The 21,887-nt window shown below is 43.8% G+C and overlaps 1 protein-coding gene across 2 annotated transcripts in view; it reads right to left on the bottom strand.

Annotated features, from left to right (window-relative positions):
* The window catches only part of LOC137326704 (neurexin-3-like), a 1,580,588-nt gene that overhangs the window by 1,103,528 nt on the left and 455,173 nt on the right, over nt 1-21,887 (bottom strand). For both annotated transcript variants that reach the window (XM_067992033.1, XM_067992034.1), the window contains exon 4: nt 6,236-6,674. In XM_067992033.1, coding sequence (XP_067848134.1) covers nt 6,236-6,674 — 439 coding nt within the window. The remainder of the gene's footprint in view (nt 1-6,235; nt 6,675-21,887) is intronic.

The following is a 21,887-nucleotide window of genomic DNA, read 5'->3' as shown; positions in this document are numbered from 1 at the left end:
AAGGCATTCGACAAGGTGCCACATAAAAGATTATTGCTCAAGATAAAGAATCACTGGATTGGGGGTAATATTCTGGCATGGGTGGAGGATTGGTTATCTAACAGGAAGCAGAGAGTTGGGATAAATGGTTCATTCTCGGACTGGCAACCAGTAACCAGTGGTGTTCCGCAGGGGTCGGTGCTGGGTCCCCAACTCTTTACAATCTATATTAACGATTTGGAGGAGGGGACCGAGTGTAACATATCAAAGTTTGCAGATGATACAAAGATGGGAGGGAAAGTAGAGAGTGAGGACATAAAAACCTACAGGGGGATATTGACAGGCTGGGTAAGTGGGCGGAGATTTGGCAGATGCAATACAATATTGGAAAATGTGAGGTTATGCACTTTGGCAGGAAAAATCAGAGAGCAAGTTATTATCTTAATGGCGAGAAACTGGAAAGTACTGCAGTACAAAGGGATCTGGGGGCCCTAGTGCAAGAAAATCAAAAGATTTGTATGCAGGTGATCAAGAAGGCCAACGGAATGTTGGCTTTTATTGCTAGGGGGATAGAATATAAAAACAGGGAGGTATTGCTGCAGTTATATAAGGTATTGGTGAGACCACACCTGGAATACTGCATACAGTTTTGGTGTCCATACTTAAGAAAAGACATACTTGCTCTCGAGGCAGTACAAAGAAGGTTCACTCAGTTAATCCCAGGGATGAGGGGGTGGACATATGAGGAGAGGTTGAGTGGATTGGGACTCTACTCATTGGAGTTCAGAAGAATGAGAGGTGATCTTATTGAAACATATAAGTTTGTGAAGGGGCTTGATCGGGTGGATGCGGTAAGGATGTTCCCAAGGATGGGTGAAACTAGAACTAGGGGGCATAATCTTAGAATAAGGGGCTGCTCTTTCAAAACTGAGATGAGAAGAAACTTCTTCACTCAGAGGGTGGTCGGTCTGTAGAAATTTGCTGCCCCAAGAAGCTGTGGAAGCTACATCATTAAATAAATTTAAAACAGAAATAGACAGTTTCCTAGAAGTAAAGGGAATTAGGGGTTACGGGGAGCGGGCAGGAAATTGGACATGAATTTAAATTTGAGGTTAGGATCAGATCAGCCATGATCTTATTGAATGGCAGAGCAGGCTCGAGGGGCCGATTGGCCTACTCCTGCTCCTATTTCTTATGTTCTTTTTGGGTAGATGCAGAAGGGTGGGAGGAGGCTCGTGTGGAGCTGTTGGGCTGAATGGCCTGTTTCTGTGCTGTACATTCTATGTAATAATCTGTTATAAAAAGAAATGGTGTAATTTAAATGATAAAGAGTCCCTGTGTATATCGTAAGCAAAGCGATTTACTACAACGGCTCGAGTGTTCAGACTGTTAGTGAATTATGTCCTAGGCTTTCCGGATGACTATTAATGAGAGAGGGTTTCTTTATAGGTGGCTGAGAGGCAGACTGAATCAGCAGGTTAGACTCAGGCATAGTTACAGCAATAATTTGAGAATAATAAACACACATTATTTTATAAAGTGGCCTTTTATTACTACTATTTCAATATTCAGCAATGTAATTGTTACTTGTCTACATTAATAGGTAGTCTCTTCAGCAAACACACCAAAAGGTATATTATTTCTGCCCCTCACCCTAGAAGTTACTCTCTCTGGCCAAAGTGGGATGGGGAGAGGCGGGGCACAATGGGGTCCTGTCAATGCTGCGCTGTCACCAGTATGTCTGACTTGTCCTTTCTCTCCATGGAGAGGCTGTCTCTCCACATTAGCTGAAATCAGTGGGGCCGCTGTAAGTGAAATATTGCCGACACAAAACCCACATCGCAGACAGTCAACTGGAAATTATTAGGCTCACTTTTAAAGGAGAGGGTCCTGCCAACTGGATCCCTTTGGAAAATCATATTGGAGTGATGACGATAGTATATATTAGACCCTGCAGTAGATTTACTGATTTGCGATCCTTGCGCTAACTGGGAGAAAATCATGGAGGAGGGGGCACTAACCTCTGTGCCTGAATTCCTGATTCCTATTATATGAAGCTCTGTGCCAAGTGGACTAATTCTTAAAATCTACCATACTGGCTTTTCTCTTGTTCACAACTAGTCCATACTGATGGGATGAAATGCCAGCCTTGCTAGCAATGCCCATATCCTGAGAATGAATAAAATAAAAAGCAGCGGGAGGAGGGATCTTTCGGTAGGGAGTTACAGGATTTTGACCCAGCCACGATGAAGGAACGTCTGATATATGTCCAAATTGGGATGGTGTGTGACTTGGAGGGGAACTTGGAGATGATGGTGTTCCCATGTACCGACTGCCCTTGTCCTTCTAGATGGTGGAGGTCACGGGTTTGGGAGGTGCTGTCGAAGCAGCCTTGGCAAGTTGCTGCAGTGCATCCTGTAGATAGGACTCACTGCAGCCACGGTGCGCTGGTGGTGGAGAGAACGAATGTCTAAGATGGTTGATGGGCTGCCGATCAAGCGGATTGCTTTGTCCTGGATGATGTTGAGCTTCTTGAATGTTGTTGCAGCTGCACCCATCGAGGCATGAAATGGGTTTTCACCGTCTCAACTCATTAGATAGTGGGCAAGAACCCACAGCACAAAACTGCCACCAAATCAGCACTGATGGACAATCTCATTCGGAAGGCCACAGGATGCTTGGTGTGTAAAATGGAAAATGTTACTCTGCTGTCGTAGGGGTACAGTTCTATGGGTGCTGTTCTGAGGGAACAGAGTAGAGTAAAGGCAGCCTTGATGTGCACAAAATTCACCACACGCAAAAAAAGTTCTTAAAAAAAATTAGGATCAAATGTATAATTTTGTTTTGAAATGATAGGCGTGTATCAGAGGAGATCTAGCTTGGGGAAAATCCTGTCCCCAATAGCATAAGGAACCTGAATTAACATAATTGATAATATTAAATCTAGAGTACTTAGTGTCATGGTATCATATGATACAGCACAGATGGAGGTCATTCGATCCATCGTGCCTGTGCCAGCTCTTTGAAAGAGCAATTCAATTCGTCCCACTCCCTTGCTCTTCCCCTTAGCCCTGTAATTTTTTTCCCCTCAAGTGATCATGTTATTTTAGTTGCCACTGTTAATTCAGCTGCTTCATACTGTGGTGTTAATTAATTCCGCCAAGCTAATTCCCTCATTATGTCATCAACAGCCACTTTTTAAACAATATTATAATATTAATATAATAATATTATGGCGTTTCCACTTGTGTGGGTGCCCAAAACTAGAGGCCATAAATATTAAGACAGTCACCAATGAATCCAATATGGAATTCAGGAGAAACTTTACCCAGAGAGTGGTTAGAATGTGGAACTCGCTACCACAAGGAATAGTTGAGGCGAATAGCGTAGGTGCATTTATGGGGAAGCTAGATAAACACATGAGGGAGAAAGGAATAGAATGGCCTGTTTCTGTGTTGTATATTCTATGTAATATGTATTTATTTATTTAATTCAGCATTCAGAATGCTTCGTACATAGTTTTTAAAAGAGGCACCAATGGTGTGAAAATCTCTCTTTAAAGATTTTTTTCCCTCTCCTCGACTAAGGCTTTAGGCAGTGGCCCAGTCAGGCATGTCATCTGCCATCACTGAATACTGTCATGATGATTTAAATCTTTTGAGGATTGCTGTGAGATTTTCTGCACCAAAATAAAAATGTAATAAGATTACATTACTTTAACTTACTTAAGGAATATGTTTTCCCTCGTACTGTTCTGTACGGCTCAATGTTATAAATGTGCAGCAAATCAGATCAGAAGTGGTTATGTGACAAAGAAATGTGTGTGCAGCTGGAAAGCCACATGGTGCACTCGGCAGTTGGAGTGTGATGGACCCAGGCATTCAAGCTCCCCAGTCCCACGCTGTTGCTGCACATTGTTTGATGTACAAGACCACCTACTTCCAACTCTGTAATATCGCCGTCCCCGCCCCTGCCTCAGCTCATCTGCTGCTGAAACCCTCATGCATGCCTTTGTAAACCTCCAGACTCGACTATTCCAATGCTCTCCTGACCGGCCTCCCATCTTCCGCCCACCATAAACTTGAGCTCATCCAAAGCTCTGCTGCCCATATCCTAAAAATCTGTAATTTTATAGTTCCATTTACACTGCTTACAATGCTGCCTCTCTTTGTGCCATCAGCAAACTTGGATATGTGGCTCTCTATCCCGTCGTCTAAGTCATTAATAAATACAGTGAATAATTGAGGCCCCAACACAGATCCCTGTGGGACACTACTAGTCACATCCTGCCAATTTGAGTACCTGCCCATTATCCCTACTCTCTGCCTCCTGCTGCTCAGCCAATTTCCTAACCAGATCAATAATTTGCCCTCAATTCCACGAGCTTCAACTTTAGCTAACAGTCTCTTATCGAATGCCTTCTAGAAGTCCATATAAACAACATCCATAGACATTCCCCTATCTGCTACTTTAGTCACCTCTTCAAAAACTTCAATCAGGTTCGTCAGGCGTGACCTACCCTTTACAAATCCATGCTGGCTCTCTCTGATGTTAGCCTAACTCCCTAGTTTCCCTCTCTCACCTTTCTTAAACAGCAGAGCGACATGTGCAATTTTCCAATCTAAAGGAATGGTTCCTGAATCAAGAGAATTTTGGAAGATTATAGTTAGGGCTTCTGCAATGTTCTCACGAACTTCCTTTTAAACACTGGGATAGAAACCATCTGGTCCTGAGGATCTGTCACTCTTTAGTGCCATTACTTTCTTCATTACTGTTAATATTCTTACGTTAATTATGATGAGTCCCCGTCCCTGATTCAAAATTAGTTTCCTTGGGTTGTCCAACATGCTATCCGCTTTCTCAACTGTAAATACTGACGCAAAGTAATTATTTAACATGCCCGCCATTTCCTTATTTTCATTTACAATATGGCCATTATCAGTTTTTAAGGGGCCCACATTACTTTTAACCACCCTCTTTCTCCGAATATAATTGTAAAAATGTTTTGTGTTGATTTTGATATCCCTTGCAAGTTTCTTTTCACACTGCCTTTCTGTAGCTCTTACTATCTGTTTTGTTGTTCTTTGTTCGCTGTTCTTTGTATCTCTCCCAGTCGCCAGGATCTGTGCTATTTTTTGTATTATTGTATGCTTTTTCTTTTAGTTTTGTGTTGTCCCTTACCTCTTTGTCATCCATGACTGCTTTTTTTGGCAAGTAGAGCTCTTGCCCCTTAGGGGTATAAACTGGTTCAGTACAGTGTTAAATTCTTTTTTGAACACCTCCCACTGACCTTCTGTCATTTTACCCATTAACAGATTTGCCCAGTTTACTGTGGACAGTCTCTGTCTCATCCCGTTGAAGTCAGCCTTACCTAAATTTAGAATCTTAGTAGCTGATACAGGTTTCTCCCTTTCAAACACAACGTTGAACTCGATCATATTATGATCGCTATTTGATAAATGTTAACGCACCGTTAGGTTGTTAACTAAACCTGGCTCATTACTCGTTATTAAATCTAATATGGCCTGCCCCCTTGCTGGTTCTAGGACACATTGTTGCAGAAAGTTGTCTGAACACACTCAAGAAATTCACTACCTTTCTGACATGAGCTTATCTGCTTATCCCAATCTATATGAAAGTTAAAATCCCCCATTAAAACCACTCTGCCTTTGCTACATGCTTGTCTAATCTCTGCATTCTGCCACTTCACAGCTGCTACCAGGGGGCCAATACACAACTCCCAGTCTTATAATCCCTGACTTAACGACACTCATTTTCTAGGCTCACACATGAAAAGGGAGCACCCGGGTGAGATATCAGTGTGTGGCTGGACCAATGAAACTTTACGCTAACAACAGTCGATGCCTTCAGGACAGCAAGGGAGAAAATTGGAAGGTACCACAATTAGAAGCCAAAATTATTTTCTTTTTTGTTTACAGGGAGGGTCTTTATTTTCACCTAAAAATCTTCTTCATCCTCCTTAAAATTTTGGCACTGGTCAGAAATCAAGTTATTCAATGTTAACAAGGAAGACTGATTTTGACATCACATGATTATGCAAGGGTAAAACAAAATCCCATTCCACTACTAAGCCAGCAAGCTGTGCATTTATCAGAGAGCATTCATTGTTAATCCTCTGCTAAAGCTTACTGTTCACACAATTGCTTTTTTGCTGGATCTTTGTAAAGGAAAATGTATTTTGTTTTGTTTTGTTTTGTTTTTTCTTGGCAAAACTCCTCAATCAGCATCAACGTACCTGATCTACCATCTCGTTGTATGTCCACGTGATACCATTCTCCGTCATTCACCTTCCTCGTCGTAGATTTGATCTTTATCGCACCAGAGCCCATGTCCAGCAGCAAAAACAGATTCCCATCCAGGAGTTCGACGGCAAAAAAGTCCACTTTGGTTTTCTTCAGGCTCCTCAAGTCTTTCCTTTCCTGTGGCTTCCCATGCGTGAACAGAATGAGGCCACTGGGCTCGGATGTACGGAAGTCAAATGAAATCGAACCCATCTTCTTGGTATTCCACTTCGGCAAGCTGATGTATGCCTCGGGCGTCTCGAACGATATGGGGTCCAGAGTGGCAACGTTCTCACACTTGAACACAACATCACCGTGAATCTTCATTTTAGGATCCTTAATTCTTGCCAGACGTGACAGCTCTAGTCTGATGTCATTGTTTTTATAAACAACCTGTCAATCACAAAAAAAAAACCAACACAGGGTCATCTTTAGTTCAGCTGCAGTTGTATGTTTTATTATCAGTGTAGGGTAGCACTTGGAGGAGGAATGGGAAATCAGTGGCTTGTCACAGGAGGATGTTGTCAGAACAAGGACACTTATTTTGAATTATAATGAAAATGAATAGGCAGTGTCAAAGGCCCAATCCATAGTCAAATGTTAATCTAAAACTAGTCGTGGGGGGGTAGGGGGGGGGGGGCGGGAATCAACGGGGATAAATCACTTCCTTTTGTCTCACAACAGCTGGTTGATTCCTACCATTGCATGTTTGAAAGAAAAAGTCGACGCAGCTGAATGTTTCACAAACTAGACTGTGTAATTTGAAAATTAGGAGTAAACAGAGGGGTTGTGGAAGGAGCATTTCACAAAGTTCACACTTCGAATGGTTCTGGTGCTGCACATTCGAGGCTGTTTCCATTATCTCCTCTTGGCAGCACCTCAGCCATATAAACATCTCATTTTTCTTTTAAGCACATTACAGATCATTTTTACGTGTGTGTGTGTGTGTGTGTGTGTGTGTGAGTGTGTGTTTGTTCCTACCCCTTCCCTTTGTTCCGTTCCTATTTAAACACCATTAATTTTTTCATTTTTTCAGTTTTCTGATGAAACGTTAACTTGTTTCTTCTCTCCACCGATGCCGACTGGCCTGCTGTGTTTCCAGCATTTTCTGCTTTTGTTTCAGATTACCAGTAGCTGCAGTTCTTTGCTTTTTATTTGCCCCCCCCTCCAAGAGCCACGATGCACATCAGCCCTGACAATATGGTTGCCAACTCTGGTTGGACATAGTCCTGGAGGTTTCATCACAAGATGTCTCCTGTCTCCAACCACCCCACCCTATCCCCACACTCCTGCCATTGGTTGCCTAACATGTCCATCCTGGTGGTGCACCGCCTTCCGATGTCAATTGGAATAGCCACTTCATTACACAATTGGATGATTCTTGACTGTCAGTCAAACAGACCTTCTTTCCCCATGTCCAATAATTTTTATAACTAGTAAACAAAAGTGTTCAAAAACAATTTTTAAAAAAACACCATTTTTTATTGCCCCTGTGATTTTTCTCCTGGATAAGTTGCTCGCAGCAGTGTCCTGGAGATTAGACTTTAATTCCTGGAGGCTCTAGGGCAATCCTGAAGGGTCGGCAACCCTAACGACTCATCGGGGCCTGCATTATGAAACCACTATCTGAAAAAACTGTATGAAACCCAGAGGGAGCTGGTTTGTCAGATTTGGTTTGCTTCCAGTAGACAGGAGCCCGTACTGTGCCCTGAAATATTATACCATTAGTCACTGGACATGAGCTTAGGGTTTACTGAATTGCAGTAGCACTGGACTATGTTAAATTGTGTTAGCCACATGGTCTATGGGAACAAATGCAATTTATTGTTAAAGAAGTCACTCATTGTATTCTGGTGATCTGTCCTCAGTTATCAAAGTTGCTGGATTTTTGCTCTGCATCAGTATGTAAGCAGAGAATGAAATAAGGATGCAGCAGTGGAGATATCATCATTGTAATCTTTGCCGCAGAATGTACGATGATACCTGGGGCACTGCAGGTTTACAACGTCCCTGATGTCATTTCTTGCTTTTGTTCAATTTGTCAGCTCTGCGACCCAGCCCACCTAATGGCCCCTTCAAGCTACCAGTGCACGTGGAAAGCTATCTCCTTCCAGTGCAGCATCAAAATTCCAAAAAACAAGAATTAATTATTAATTGAGCAATTTTTTATATTTGTTTATACTGGAATATGGAATTACATCACCTTTGGTCCCCAGTCAGATGAATACGAACAAAATTCATCCTCCAGCATATAATCTCAAACAATTAGACATCAAATCTACTTTATAACAATTTACCTAGGGCACTATCAAAACCACTTCTCATGGATACTGCTAAGTCGTACAGAACGTTCCTGTGTCCTGATATGGTTACCAGATCCTTCCTATCTACTCCCTTTGTCCCGCACTTAGAATCACTGCCCCAACCTTTTAATTTCGTCAGCTCTTGAAGATTTATCACACAGTATCTTACTCCAATTCTTTCTTTTCCCTGATCAGCTTCAGTTATCCCTTCCTCCTAAATTTTTCAAGCATTTAAAAACCTCGCCTAGAACAATACGTCATAGAACCAAACAGGCAACAGGCTATTTTAGATCTTTTAATGTGTAATAAGATAGAGTTAATTAGTAATCTCACAGTAAAGGATCCCCTGGGGAAGAGTAATCATAATATGATAGAAGTTCGCACTGAGTTTAAGAGTGACGTACTTAAGTCAGAAACTAGAGTCACAAACTTAAATAAAGACAATTAAATAGGTAGGAGGGGGAAGTTGGCAAAGGTGGATTGGGAAATTAGATATAAGGGTATGACGGTACAGAAGCAATGGCAAACATTTAAAGAAATATTTCAATATTCTCAATGATTATACATTCCATTGAGAAATCAAAACTCCATGGGAAAAGGATTTATCGACTAAAGAAGTTAAGGATAGTATTAGATTAAAAGAAGAGATCTATAATGTTGCCAAGAAGAGTAGTAAGCCTAGGGATTGGGAAAGTTTCAGAAACCAGCAAAGGATGACCAAAAAAAATGATAAAAAGGGAGAAAATAGAATATGAAAGTAAACTAGCAAGAAATATAAAAACGGATTGTAAGAGCTTCTACAAGTATGTAAAAAGGAAGAGGTTAGCGAAAGTAAACATTGGTCCCTTAGAGGCTGAGACAGGAGAAATTATAATGGGGAATCAGGAATTGGCAAAGACGTTAAATAAATACTTTGTATCTGTCTTCACAATAAAAGGCTCAGAAAGCATTCCAGAAATACTGGGGAAACAAGGGGCAAATGAGAGTAAGGAACTCAAAATAATTAATCTCAGTAGAGAAAAAGTACTGGAGAAAATAATGGGACTAAATGCTGATAAATCCCCTGGAGCTGATGGCTTACACCCTAGGGTTCTAAAAGAGATAGCAGATGCATTGGTTGAGGTCTTCCAGAATTCTCTAGCTGTTAGAACGGTCCCAGCGGATTGGAAGATAGCAAATATAACCCCGCTATTCAAGAAAGGACGGAGAGAGTTAACTGGACTAACTACAGGCCAGTTAATCTGACATCAGTCATCGGGAAAATGCTGGATTCCATTATTAAGGAAGTCGTAACAGGGCACTTAGAAAATCATAATATGTTTAGGCAGAGTCAGGATGGTTTTATGAAAGGGAAATCGTGTTTGACAAATCAATTAGAGTTTGTGAGGATGTAACTAGCAGGGTAGATAAAGGGGAACCAGTGGATGTAGTATATTTGGATTTTCAAAAGGCATTCAATAAGATGGCACACAAAAAGGTGTTACACAATTTAAGGGCTCATGGAGCTGGGGGTAATATGTTAGCATGGATAGAGGATTGGTTAACAGACAGAAAACAGAAAGTAGGGATAAACGGGTCATTTTCAGGTTGGCAGGCTGTAACTAGTGGGGTACTGCACGGATCGGTGCTTGGGCCTCAGCTATTTACAATCCATATTAATGACTTAGATGAAGGGACCGAGTGTAATATATTTGCTGACGATACAAAGTTAGGTGGGAAAGTAAGCTGTCAGGTGGACACAAAAGGGTCAATTTTCGGATGGCCGAGCGGGTGCGTTCGTAGCTGGGGGGTTCCTAAAATTGGGGATTCCCGGAACGGGTCCGGAGCCTGGCTCCAACCCGCCCACTTCCGGGTTCCCCAATGACGCGAATCGGTGCGCGCGCAGCCCCCGCATGCGGGACCCCCACCGGCAAGCAAAGCCGTGGGATCCCACTTAAGATCATTATCTGGGTACTTGAGGTTGTTCACAGACCTCATTAGTTGGAGATTTTAGGAGGATTCAGATTTTGGACTCCCCAGAGCGTGTTTCACATGCTGGGGGGAAACACTCCCTGTTTAAACAGACATGTTGCAGCCAGCGGCAGCTGGAAAGGTCCATTTAACAGGTGCAGGGTAAACCCTCATTCATTGCAGCAGGTCACTCTGTCACCTCAGAAAAAGTTTTGCCTTATGCTTCCTACTACACATACGTGACGCATGCCCTGTGGCTGCAGCACAGGTAGTTTGTCTCCACACTCCAAATTATTAAATCATATCCTAAACTCTGCTGTCCAAACACATTTACTTACTTTGTGGACCCCCTCACACTCACACCATCAGGATGGGGTGAGAGGGGGGTCCATTGCTGCATTCATCACTCCATTGGAGGACTAGCAACATCACCAGCCTCGCCATGCATGCCGTCCACCTCCGCCACGTGGAACTACACAACACAGTGCTGCGCAACAGGCACCTGCACAAAGTAGTCGTGCAACTACACATACACCCACTGTAGGATGACCCAATGGGTGGCATCAAGGGTGTTCATGGAGAACCTCATGAAAGGGCATTATTGCACAAGCCAGTCAAGAATGGCCAAGACGTGGCAGTAGTGGTGACATTACAATACGTAATGTGAGTTGATCAGAAATCAAATATAAGTAAAAATTATGAAAAACCCTCAAACACCCTTGTGCATCTCCTTCATGCTCACGCTATGTTTGCCTTACACTTCCTACTACACATAAGTGATACATGCCCTGTGGCTGCAGCATAGGTAGTGGCAGATTGGGTGATGCTGACTGTGAAAGAGATGCATCAGAGGGTGAGTATGAGATAGAGCCATGAGATTCTATGAGGATTGTGTTGAGTGGTAGTGGTGGGATGAGTACTGGCGAGGTGAGTAAGTGCAGGTAAGTTGAGGATGAAGTTTGAGTGGGTATGAGGAGTGATGCGATAGAGTAGTGTTGGTAGTGCATAACGAGATGTGGGGTGGGGACGGTGATGTGGCAGACGGAGTGTAGGGGAATGAGTAAGTGTACTCACTTTGGCTGACCTACTTGGGTCATTGAAGCGCCTCCTGCACTGTATGCAGGTACGTGATATGTTGTGTCGCTGGTGACCTCCTCTGCCACCTTGAGCCAGGCCTTCGTGGTGGCAGAGGCAGGCCACTTCCTCCAGTCCGCCGGGGAGAAGATCTCTGTCCTCCCCCTCCTCCTCACCCCATCCAGTAGGACCTGGAGTGAGGCATCATTAAACCTGGGAGCAGCCTTCCCCCTGGGCTGCTCCATGCTGTAATTTTGGCTCCTTTCTGCAGCATCAGTCAGTGGAGGACTGCCCCTTTAAATAGGGCTCCTCCAGCTGACAGCCTATGATGCGGGTGCGCAGTCCGCCCGCTGAGCAGCTTTCCAGCGCAAAACCCGGAAGCCAAGGTAAGTGGCTTCAATTTACTTACGATCGCGTGGGGAACCCACCGATTTTACTGGGCGGGTTACCCACGCGCCCAGTCGACCCCCCGCTGGCAACCCACCTCCCTCCTAATATCGGGCCCAAAGAGTCTGCAAAGGGATATAGACAGGTTACGTGAGTGGGCAAGAAGATGGCAGATGGAGTATAATGTGGAGAAATGTGAGGTTATTTGGTAAGAATAATAGAAAAACAGAATCTTTTTGAAATGGTGAGAAACTATTAAATGTTGGTGTTCCGAGAGATTTGGGTGTCCTCGTAAAAGAAACACAAAAAGTTAGCATGCAGGCACAGTAAGCAATTAGGAAGGCAAATGACATGTTGGCCTTTATTGCAAGGGGGTTGGAGTACAAGAGTAAGGAAGTCTTACGACAATTATACCAGGGCTTTGGTCGGACCTCACCTGGAGTACTGCGTGCAATTTTGGTCTCTTTATCTAAGGAAGGATATACTTGCCTTAGAGGCGGTGCAACAAAAGGTTCACTGGATTGATTACTGGGATGAGAGGGTTGTCCTATAAGGAGAGATTGTGTAGAATGGGCCTATACCCTCTGGAGTTTAGAAGAATGAGAGGGGATCACATTGAAACATATAAGATTGTGAGGGGGCTTGACAGGGTAGATGCTGAGAAGTTGTTTCCCCTGGCTGGAAAGTCTAGAATTAGGAGGCATAGTCGCAAGATAAGGGGTCGGCCATTTAGAACTGAGATGAGGAGGAATTTCTTCACTCAGAAGGCTGTGAATGTTTGGTATCTAGGGGAATCAAGGGATATAGGGATTGGGCGGGAAAGTGGAGTTGAGGTCAAAGATCAGCCTTGATGTTATTGAGTGGCGGAGCAGGCTCGAGGGGTCGTATGGCCTACTCCTGCTCCTATTTCTTATTTTCTGACACTGACCTTGTCTCTTCATGTCCAACTTTGGTGACTGCTGTACTAGGGATATGGTTTTTCACCTTGGTTTTTCACTTTAAAACAAACCTTCACTATGTACACTTCATCGAAAACACGTTGGCCCTAATTTTAACTTCCCCCGGTGGAAACCAGACAGGAAGGGCCAAATAAAGTGTCAAATAGCAAATTTTTCTGGGGAGAAAGATGTGACTCTAGATTCTGGTGTAAAATAAATCTTAAGCCTCCAACAATCATAATTCCCCTTCAGACTTTCACGGTTATTTGTTCTCCTCTAATACAAGTGAAGAATGTTGGGTGTACCAACAATCCCACATCCCTCTTCACTTTCAGTGCAATTATTTGTTTTCATAGGGTTATTTTTTTTGAGTAAAACAAACAAAGACTTGCAATTAGATAGCGCTTCTTCAAAACCTCAGGTTGGCTCAAAGCGCTTCGGAGCCAATGAGGTACTTTTTAAAGAGTAGTCACTGTTGTAAAGTAGGAAACGGGGCAGCCAATTTGCACACAGCCAGGTCCCACAAACAGCAATGTGATAATGACCAGATCGTCTGTTTTTTTAATGATGTTGCTTGAGGGATAAATATTGCCAGGACACAGAGGAGAACTCACCAGCTCTACTTCGAAATAGCGACATGGGATTTTTTATGTCCACCTGAGAGGGCAGCCAGGGCCTCTGTTTAACATCTTGTTTGAGAGACAGCACATCTGACAGTGCTGCGCTCCCTCAGTGCTGCACTGGAGTATCAGCTGAGACTTTGTGCTCAAGTCTCCGGCATAGGACTTGAACCCACAACCTTCCGACTCAGAGGCGAGAGTGCTACCAACTGAGCCACAGCTGGCATGAGTAATCAGCTTTTTGGGGACTAAGTCAGCATTTTTGAAACCGTTGATCAGCTCTTGCTAGTTTTCTCGGTAGGTTTGTTTGCAGATAGCAGTTGATCAGGGTTTCACTTCCAAATAAACAATAACTTGAAGCTCATTCATAACACTGTCATACTTGAGTTATGAGTCTTTTCTGCTGGTGAAATAAGTCCCACACCCAATTATTACGTGCTGTACTCTTTCATATAAACCACTTGGGAGCACATTCACAATCATTTCCTTACAATAATCTCTGGGGATAGATTACCTTTCTGCTCGACAGTATCAATCCATATTCTAGATGTGGAGAAGTGAGTTTATTGTACACAAAAACCTTTATACAGTGAGGTTAGCTCTAAGATCATTTTACTTCAGTTTATTACTTTTTTTTCTGCAACGCTCAATCTTTTTGCCACTTCATGCCTGACAAGAGCCCTTGTTTCCTTTCAAAAAGTAAATTAACTGGAAAACATTGTCTTCTCCACTAATTATTGTACAATAGCAGCACATTTTTCCCCACTGTAATCCTTCATAACATTTACTCAAGTTCCTGGTTTTTGCTTCCCCTAGTTTACATAGAATTACATGGAATTTACAGCACAGAAACAGGCCATTCGGCCCAACTGGTCTATACCGGTGTTTATGCTCCACACGAACCTCTCCCACCCTACATCATCTAATCCTATCAGCATATCCTTCTATTTCTTTCTCCCTCATGTGTTCATCTAGCTTGCCCCTAAATGCATCTATGCTATCCACCTCAACCATTCCTTTTGGCAGGAGTTCAGAAGAATGAGAGGTGATCTTATTGAAACATATAAGATTGTGAAGGGGCTTGATCGGGTGGATGCGGTAAGGATGTTCCCAAGGATGGGTGAAACTAGAACTAGGGGGCATAATCTTAGAATAAGGGGCTGCTCTTTCAAAACTGAGATGAGGAGAAACTTCTTCACTCAGAGGGTAGTAGGTCTGTGGAATTTGCTGCCCCAGGAAGCTGTGGAAGCTACATCATTAAATAAATTTAAAACAGAAATAGACAGTTTCCTAGAAGTAAAGGGAATTAGGGGTTACGGGGAGCGGGCAGGAAATTGGACACAAATTTAGATTTGAGGTTAGGATCAGATCAGCCATGATCTTATTGAATGGCGGAGCAGGCTCGAGGGGCCGATTGGCCTACTCCTGCTCCTACTTCTTATGTTCTTATGAGTTCCACATTCTAACCACACTCTGAGTGATGAAGTTTCTCCTGAATTCCCTATTAGGTTTATTAGTGACTTTCTGATATTTATAGCCCCTAGTTTTGGTCTCCCCCACAAGTGGAAACATCTTCTCTATGTCTCCCTATAACATTAGAATTCAAGAAATGGATACTTTTAATAAGGTAATTTTCAAAAATGGATGAAATTAGAGAAACAGGGAGTGGTAGTTCTTTTTAATATATTATTCTTCTCTTAATGAACTAAGAAGGTTAAATCACATTGCCATTTCAGCAACATATTCCAGAATTGCTACTTTGGTGTTTGTGGTGTTTAAAAAACTGGGTAATTTAGCTTTGTGGCAGGAGAACATTGTCTACCATTCTGAGCACATCAGCTTTGTCTGAAACTTTTTAATGTTCTCAGACTGCAGGCGATTTCAAGTTGATTTCTGCTTCCAGCACCAAGTAAATCCCTAAAAGATGCGAAGATAACTCGTGTTAGCCTACCCGAGGAGGCAGCTAAGATTGTTTATTGACCCAATCTATTCCAATAGGGATTGAAATAAAGCCAGCAATAAGAAAGAAACAGAAAAGACTGTGACAAAAATTCCAAATTGCGAGCAAATAATCGTCTAGCATGCCCAGTCACCAAAAATGGCAACCGTCTTTCGATGAACTGTCACAGTCTTCTAAAGCCTGCGCTGTTAAAAAAATACTTGAGTGCATGAGTTGGAGGTGGGGGGGGGGAGGGTGGGAATGCAGTCTTGGCTTTCCATTTGCCTGTTAGTCCTCCAATCCACCAGGCTACAAAAAAATCAGTGGGCCCTCGAGGCAATTTAACCTCTTTCCCTTACCCAACCCAACCCAGCTACTAGCAATTGCATGAATGGCCTCTGCAGATTGTTGAGGCCCGGGAGATTTTAACTCCCAGGCCGCCTCTGCACAGGCTCCATCAATAGGGTTGCCAACCCTCCAGGATTGTCCTGGAGTCTCCAGAAATTGAAGGTTAATCTCCTGGATATTGCTGCGAGGGACCGGGTAGAAAAATCATTGGGGTGTTAAAAAAAAATTGTGATTTTATCATTTTCTTTGAATGCTTTAATTTATTCGTTATAAAAATGATGGAGTTAGGAAAAAAGGCTGACAGTCAATTGAGTCATGAAGAGTCTGTTCGCTTTCCAATTGACATGTGAAGGCAGCGCGCCGCGAGGGCGGACGTGTTGGGCGACCGATGGTGGGAATGTGCGGGTGGTGCAGTGGAGAGGCAGGAAGCCATGTAATGAAAACTTCAGGAATACACTCAACCAGAGCTGGCAACCCCACCCGCCAGTAGCCAGTGGGAAGTGGTAGCTGGCTGACAGGTGGTAACGGGATTTCAGGCATCAGGAGGCTGCCGCCAGGGGCCTAGGGGAGTGGTCCAGGGCACTTAGGTAAGTGGTCGGGGGGATGGGGGGGCGGTGGGGAGAGGGAAGCCTGGAGCATGGGAGGCCTACCGTTTCCTCGTGTGGCCCAGAGAAGCACTGCACATCTGGCTCAAAAGGGAACAAACAAAAAAAAATAGAATTAACTTACCTTTCTAGGCTTCATCTGGACCCGGCTACACTTATCGGCAGGTTAGCCTGGCGGGGAAGCTCCAACTGGTTCCCTGCGCATGTCTCAGGTTAAAATGGCAGTCAGGCCCCGATGATGTTATCAGAGCCCAGTCTGCATATTTAGAGGGGAACCTCTCAGTTGCTCAAAGAAGCAGGTTCAGATTGCAACCTACGAACATGCGAATTAAGAACAGGAGCAGGCCATTCGGCCCCTCGAGCCTGCTCTGCCATTTAATAAGATCATGGCTGATCTGATTGTGACCTCAACCCTACTTTCCTGTCTACCAACTATAACCTTTGACTCCCTTGTTAATCAGGAATCTATCTAACTCAGCCTTAAAAATATTCAATGACCCTGCCTCCACCGCTCTCAACCACCTGTTGTGGGAAGGCAGCGGGATCGATGTGGTTAAGTCGCTGTGGTTATTCTAACTGCCCGCCCACCCACCCAGTTTCCACCGGGCCGGGCAGGGTTAAAATCCGCCCTTGGGTGTCCAAAATGTAATTCTCCAGTACTCTAGTATTAACATCTTTTACCCTGATGACCAGAAAATTGTTTATTTTTTAGAAACTTTGCTTTTAGTGAACAGTGTCAGCTTGGGTGGCGGTGGTGAGCAAGATGATATTCAAGTCATTGGCCGGCTGCCAACTCTACTGTGAGGAATCTACCTCCATCAAAATTAGCGTCGGCATGGGAACCAGCCGAGATGGGTTTGGACGGCTTTGATGCAGATTCAGATAAATCGCTCGGGACACTTGATGGTGCAGTCAGAAACGAACAAGAGGATGAAATTTCCCATCCTCTTGCCACTGTAAATGAAGTTGAATTTCACCTTCAGGACGCTACTCTGTGACCCTTTAATCAACTGAAAGTCAAGGCCCTTCAATCTTTCCTTAAAACAGCACAACTGATGCCCTGCGCATGGGCCCCGATATTTACAGGGAGCGGAAGAGCGCGGTGGAGGGGGAAGCGGGGGAGACCCGGAAACAGGAAAGTCCTGCCAAATTTAACAGCAGGACCTCTTTATCATTTTTTCATTGCGTTTTCCACCCAACAGCCGGCCAGATTGACAGGCTGGGGCTGGTCACCGGCAATCAGAGTGGCAGATCGGGGGGCAGGCTGGAGATTGGGGGTTGCAGGAGGGGGGGGGGGGGGCGGCGGCAGATAACGGGGCAGGTCGGAGATCGGGGTGGGGGGGGGCGGGCCGGAGATCGGAGAGAAGGCCGAAGATCGAGGGGGCAGGCCGGAGATTGGTGGGGGGGGGGGGGGTCGGCAAATCGCGGCAGTGAGGAGAGGCCACGCTCTGCACAAGGGAGGCGGAAGGTTTGCTGGCGGGGGTCAGCGGGGGAGCACTCCCGCTCCCCAGGCCCACAAGGAATGCTCTAAAAAGCACTTACCCTCTGGAGCCGGCTGCTCCCATCTCCATTTCCCGAGCCCTAGGAAACTCGGTCGTTAACTGTTAAATTTAAATCAGGCTTCCAACCGCAATTTGGGAGCCTGTTTTAAATATCATAACGAAGTGCCCCGCCTCTCCAAGATGGGGCACAGGCACGGCTCGATACCCACCGCCGTAAAAATGGCAGCGGCCGCTCACGTCGCCGGTTGGGGATGCATTGCCCGATTTTTTATTTTTAACCCCCCCCCCCCAACCCTTTCCCGCCCGTTGTGGGCAGGGGTGGGAGGGGTTAATACGTTAATATCGACCCCACTTGCCCGATGGATCAAGTCTCACATCACTTGCTCCATCCCGTGTCCACTGCATGGAGTTATACTAATGCATCCTGTAGCCAAGGAACCCCACTGGGCATGATACCTTTACTAGTGAATAAATTTATTTCCTCAACAGAAATGCTTATTCACAGATTGCCATCTGCAACTTCAAAGAGTGCAAACTGAAAACCTATATACTAGCAGATCTCCTATGGTATTGATCACGGTTAGTCGGCAAATATACAACAGGAGGGTTGTATACTGTGTAATGCGCAATATATTATTCTGCTGTTAAAGTGAATATGTGTCCCTTTAAGGCCACAAACTTTAATTCTTGTTCAATAAATACAAGCTCAGATCACTCGCGCCAAGAATTTAGCTGATCAGCCGACGTAACTTTGGCAGAAGATTGGCGAAAAAGATATAAAGAATTTGCATTTATATAGTGCCTTTCACAACCTCAGGACGTCCTACAGCACTTTACAGCCAATGAAGAACTTTTTGAAGTGTAGTCACTGTTGTACTGTAGGGACCCCGTTTACGCGATGTAGCCAGGCTTTCTGCCAATCTTCCTCCAAAATTACTACAGCTGATCAGGAAAGTCCCGGGAAAATTCCCGGCATCAAAGTTTAGTTGTTGCTTTTGAGGGAGCTTTGCAAACTGTGAAGTGCTCATCAACTTTGGCCCCAGGTCAAAAATACCGAGCATAGAGAGTGGCATCTGGTGCGCGCTGACATATCATTTTTAATATAGTGCCAGTGTATCTCCCCATAGTGCTGCCCACAGCAAGTCAGAGTTTTCTAAGGACAGAACATTATGGCCCAGAATTTTCTGGAGCAGGGCAATCTCGTACCCTGCCCCGTTTGTTAGATTTATTTCCTCACCCTTTAGGGCGACAATGTTGTGTGCGAAACTGCCTGGAAGTGCGAGCTGATAACAGGGCAACTGGGACCTTGATGAACGACGGGACCAACAGTCTATCTCCTTAACCAGTGACATTTAAGGATAGAGAAAGAAAGAGAGGAACGACAGAGAAGGAAATAGGGTGAATTAGAGACAAATTAGTCACAGACAGAGAAATCGAGAGAGAGGGAAAGAAAGATTGGATTAAGAAAGAGAGAAAAAAGGGACAGAAAGGAAAAGTAAGAAAAAAATTTTAAACTTTTAAATTTTTAAGAACTTCTATGAACAATTTACTGCCAGCAGCCATGAGACTTCACAGTTTCATTTGTTCCCTTTCTGGGCCGGAGAGGTTGAGTAGCATTGCAGGAATATAAATCTCATCATTAAAAGGGTCCTTACATCATTAAATACCAGCCCTAACTTTCTGCGGTGAGTTTAATTTCTTTTAACAGCGCAAATGCAGCAATTTCTTGAAACTCACGGGGAGATTGACGGCGAGCTCCAGTTTTCACCAGGCTAACGGTCCAGCAATTTGTGGCGATTTGCAACTCACGGCGTATCTCTCCCTCACCATCAACTGTTTCTTTTTCATACTAGTACTGGCGAGCGCCTTTAACTTATCGTTAATTTCCCAGCAAATTCTGGGCCGTTATCATGTGGGTGTGTGGCCCATTTTAGGTTAGAGGTTGTAATTGCTCTGAAATTAATGCCGGGGTCACTTACAGGTCAGATTGACGACGAAAACCCAGGCTTTTTTGGGCTCTTTTCCAAGCTGGAAATAGCGTGAAAATGCAACTTTCTTGGAGAGAGGGAGCTGAAATAGAGTGTTTCCAGATTATTTCTAATCTGTAACAGAGTCTAAGTACATGGAGGAATTATCCTAATTGTAAGAATGGAGTCATGTAAAATAACTCCCCAGAAGATGAAAAGATGAATCAATTCCAAAAACATAAAAGCAATCCCAAAATTGCATCCTCCGTGTTCAGTATTGCCGCAGGAGATTCCTAAGACGAGAATAAAAATAAAAGGACTGGGGAGTCCGTTTCACTACTTAAAAAAAATGGTACGAGAGGAAACATCTGACAACGAAAAGCTCACAAATACCTGTTCTGTGTTTGAGCGCATATCCTGAGGAATATTGGGCCAGAAATCGCACAGAGCGGCGAGGCAACACTCACCGCAGCTCCTGCGAATTAAATTAACGGAAATACTTACTGCGGGCTCTGTGGCGTCGAATTGCTTGAATTTGAGTTTTTTTTAAAAAAATGTGTGCCACCAACCCAGCCCCTGAGCAGCTTGAGTTGCCGCGGGGCTGGAAACGTCTGTGAGAATAGAAGATATGCCCACAAAATCCGTCAGGAAGAGAAATCACACCCACAGATTCAGGCTGCATTGCTCAAGCAGGCAAGCAGACTTCATTCATTTAAAGTTATATTCTGTATGTCACTAAATAAAAATTTAAATTTTTTAATAAAAAAAAGCCAAAGAAATAATTAACTTAAATTAAAGAGACAGAAGGGAAAAGTAAAAAAAAGTTCAATTTTTTAATTACAAAAAAATTTTAATGACCAAAAACTATTAAAATAAGGAGTAATACGAGAATCCACATTTTTAGTTGTTTGGTAGTCATTAAGACTCGCTGTTAAAACTTAGTTTAGACCTGGTATTTTTAAGCATACCTGTTTGGTGGCGTAATTGGTTACTTTCCAGCTAGGCCGATGAGCAAGTTGGCGCTTTTTCAATGATTTCTCTGATTGCAGCATGCGATATCCCTTTAATTCGAAGCTCTCATATATCCAGCGAACCACTGGGAGCAAGTTCCGGATTTCCGCGTTTCACTGCACGCGTGCAAGCGTGGGAACTTGCTCCTTCAATTCATCACTAAAAACGGAGAGCACCTGTTGAGCTCCTCCGTTATTTCGGGAGCGATTTCTGGCCCATTATGTTTTCCCACTTGCCAGAGGCCTCCACCATACATCTCATTCTGAGCACTATACATGCTGCCGGCTCCAAGGACCTTGACTCATGTACCATAAAATTTAATTATTTACTGGCAGATCTCCTCTGGCATTGCACACAGCAGCAACAACAACAACAACTTGCATTTGTACAGCACCTTTAACGAAGTAAAATGTCCCAAGGTGCTTCGCAGGAGCAGCAAAGTAAAGGATAGGGTTTTATGTAACTTAAGTCAAATAGCATTTATTACATAGAGTATTGTCAGTGATATTATTGTACTGGAATTCTAGAATTATGTACATTATTGGCCTTGATTACTATTAAATGTTAGCTTAACTATGTAGTTAATTTTATTGCTTAACCTATTTAAAGCTCACAATATAAGGGAAGATGATAGGGAAGATATTCCAAGTTGCAGGTTTATCAAGAAACTGCTGAAAGCATTAAAGAACTTGAAGAAGTTCCCAGCAATGGCTGCAACGTGGCTTTTCTCTCACCCCTGGGAAAGCCCTCAGAACTCAAGTGGGCTACAGCGAGTGGGGGAGATCTATCTGGTCATGAATGGGAAAGAGAAGATGACAGCAGCGGCGGCTCATAGGAACAGGAGTAGGCCATTCAGCCCCTCGAACCTGTTCCGCCATTCAATTGGATCATGGCTGATCTGTATCTTAACTCCATTTACTCGCCTTGGTTCCGTAACCTTTAATACCCTTGCCAAACAAAAA

The sequence above is a fragment of the Heptranchias perlo genome, chromosome 10 (genome assembly GCF_035084215.1).
Source record: "Heptranchias perlo isolate sHepPer1 chromosome 10, sHepPer1.hap1, whole genome shotgun sequence".
Lineage (NCBI taxonomy): Eukaryota > Metazoa > Chordata > Chondrichthyes > Hexanchiformes > Hexanchidae > Heptranchias > Heptranchias perlo.
Note: the sequence above shows the minus strand (reverse complement) of the source record. Positions and strands in the feature narration are given on the sequence as shown.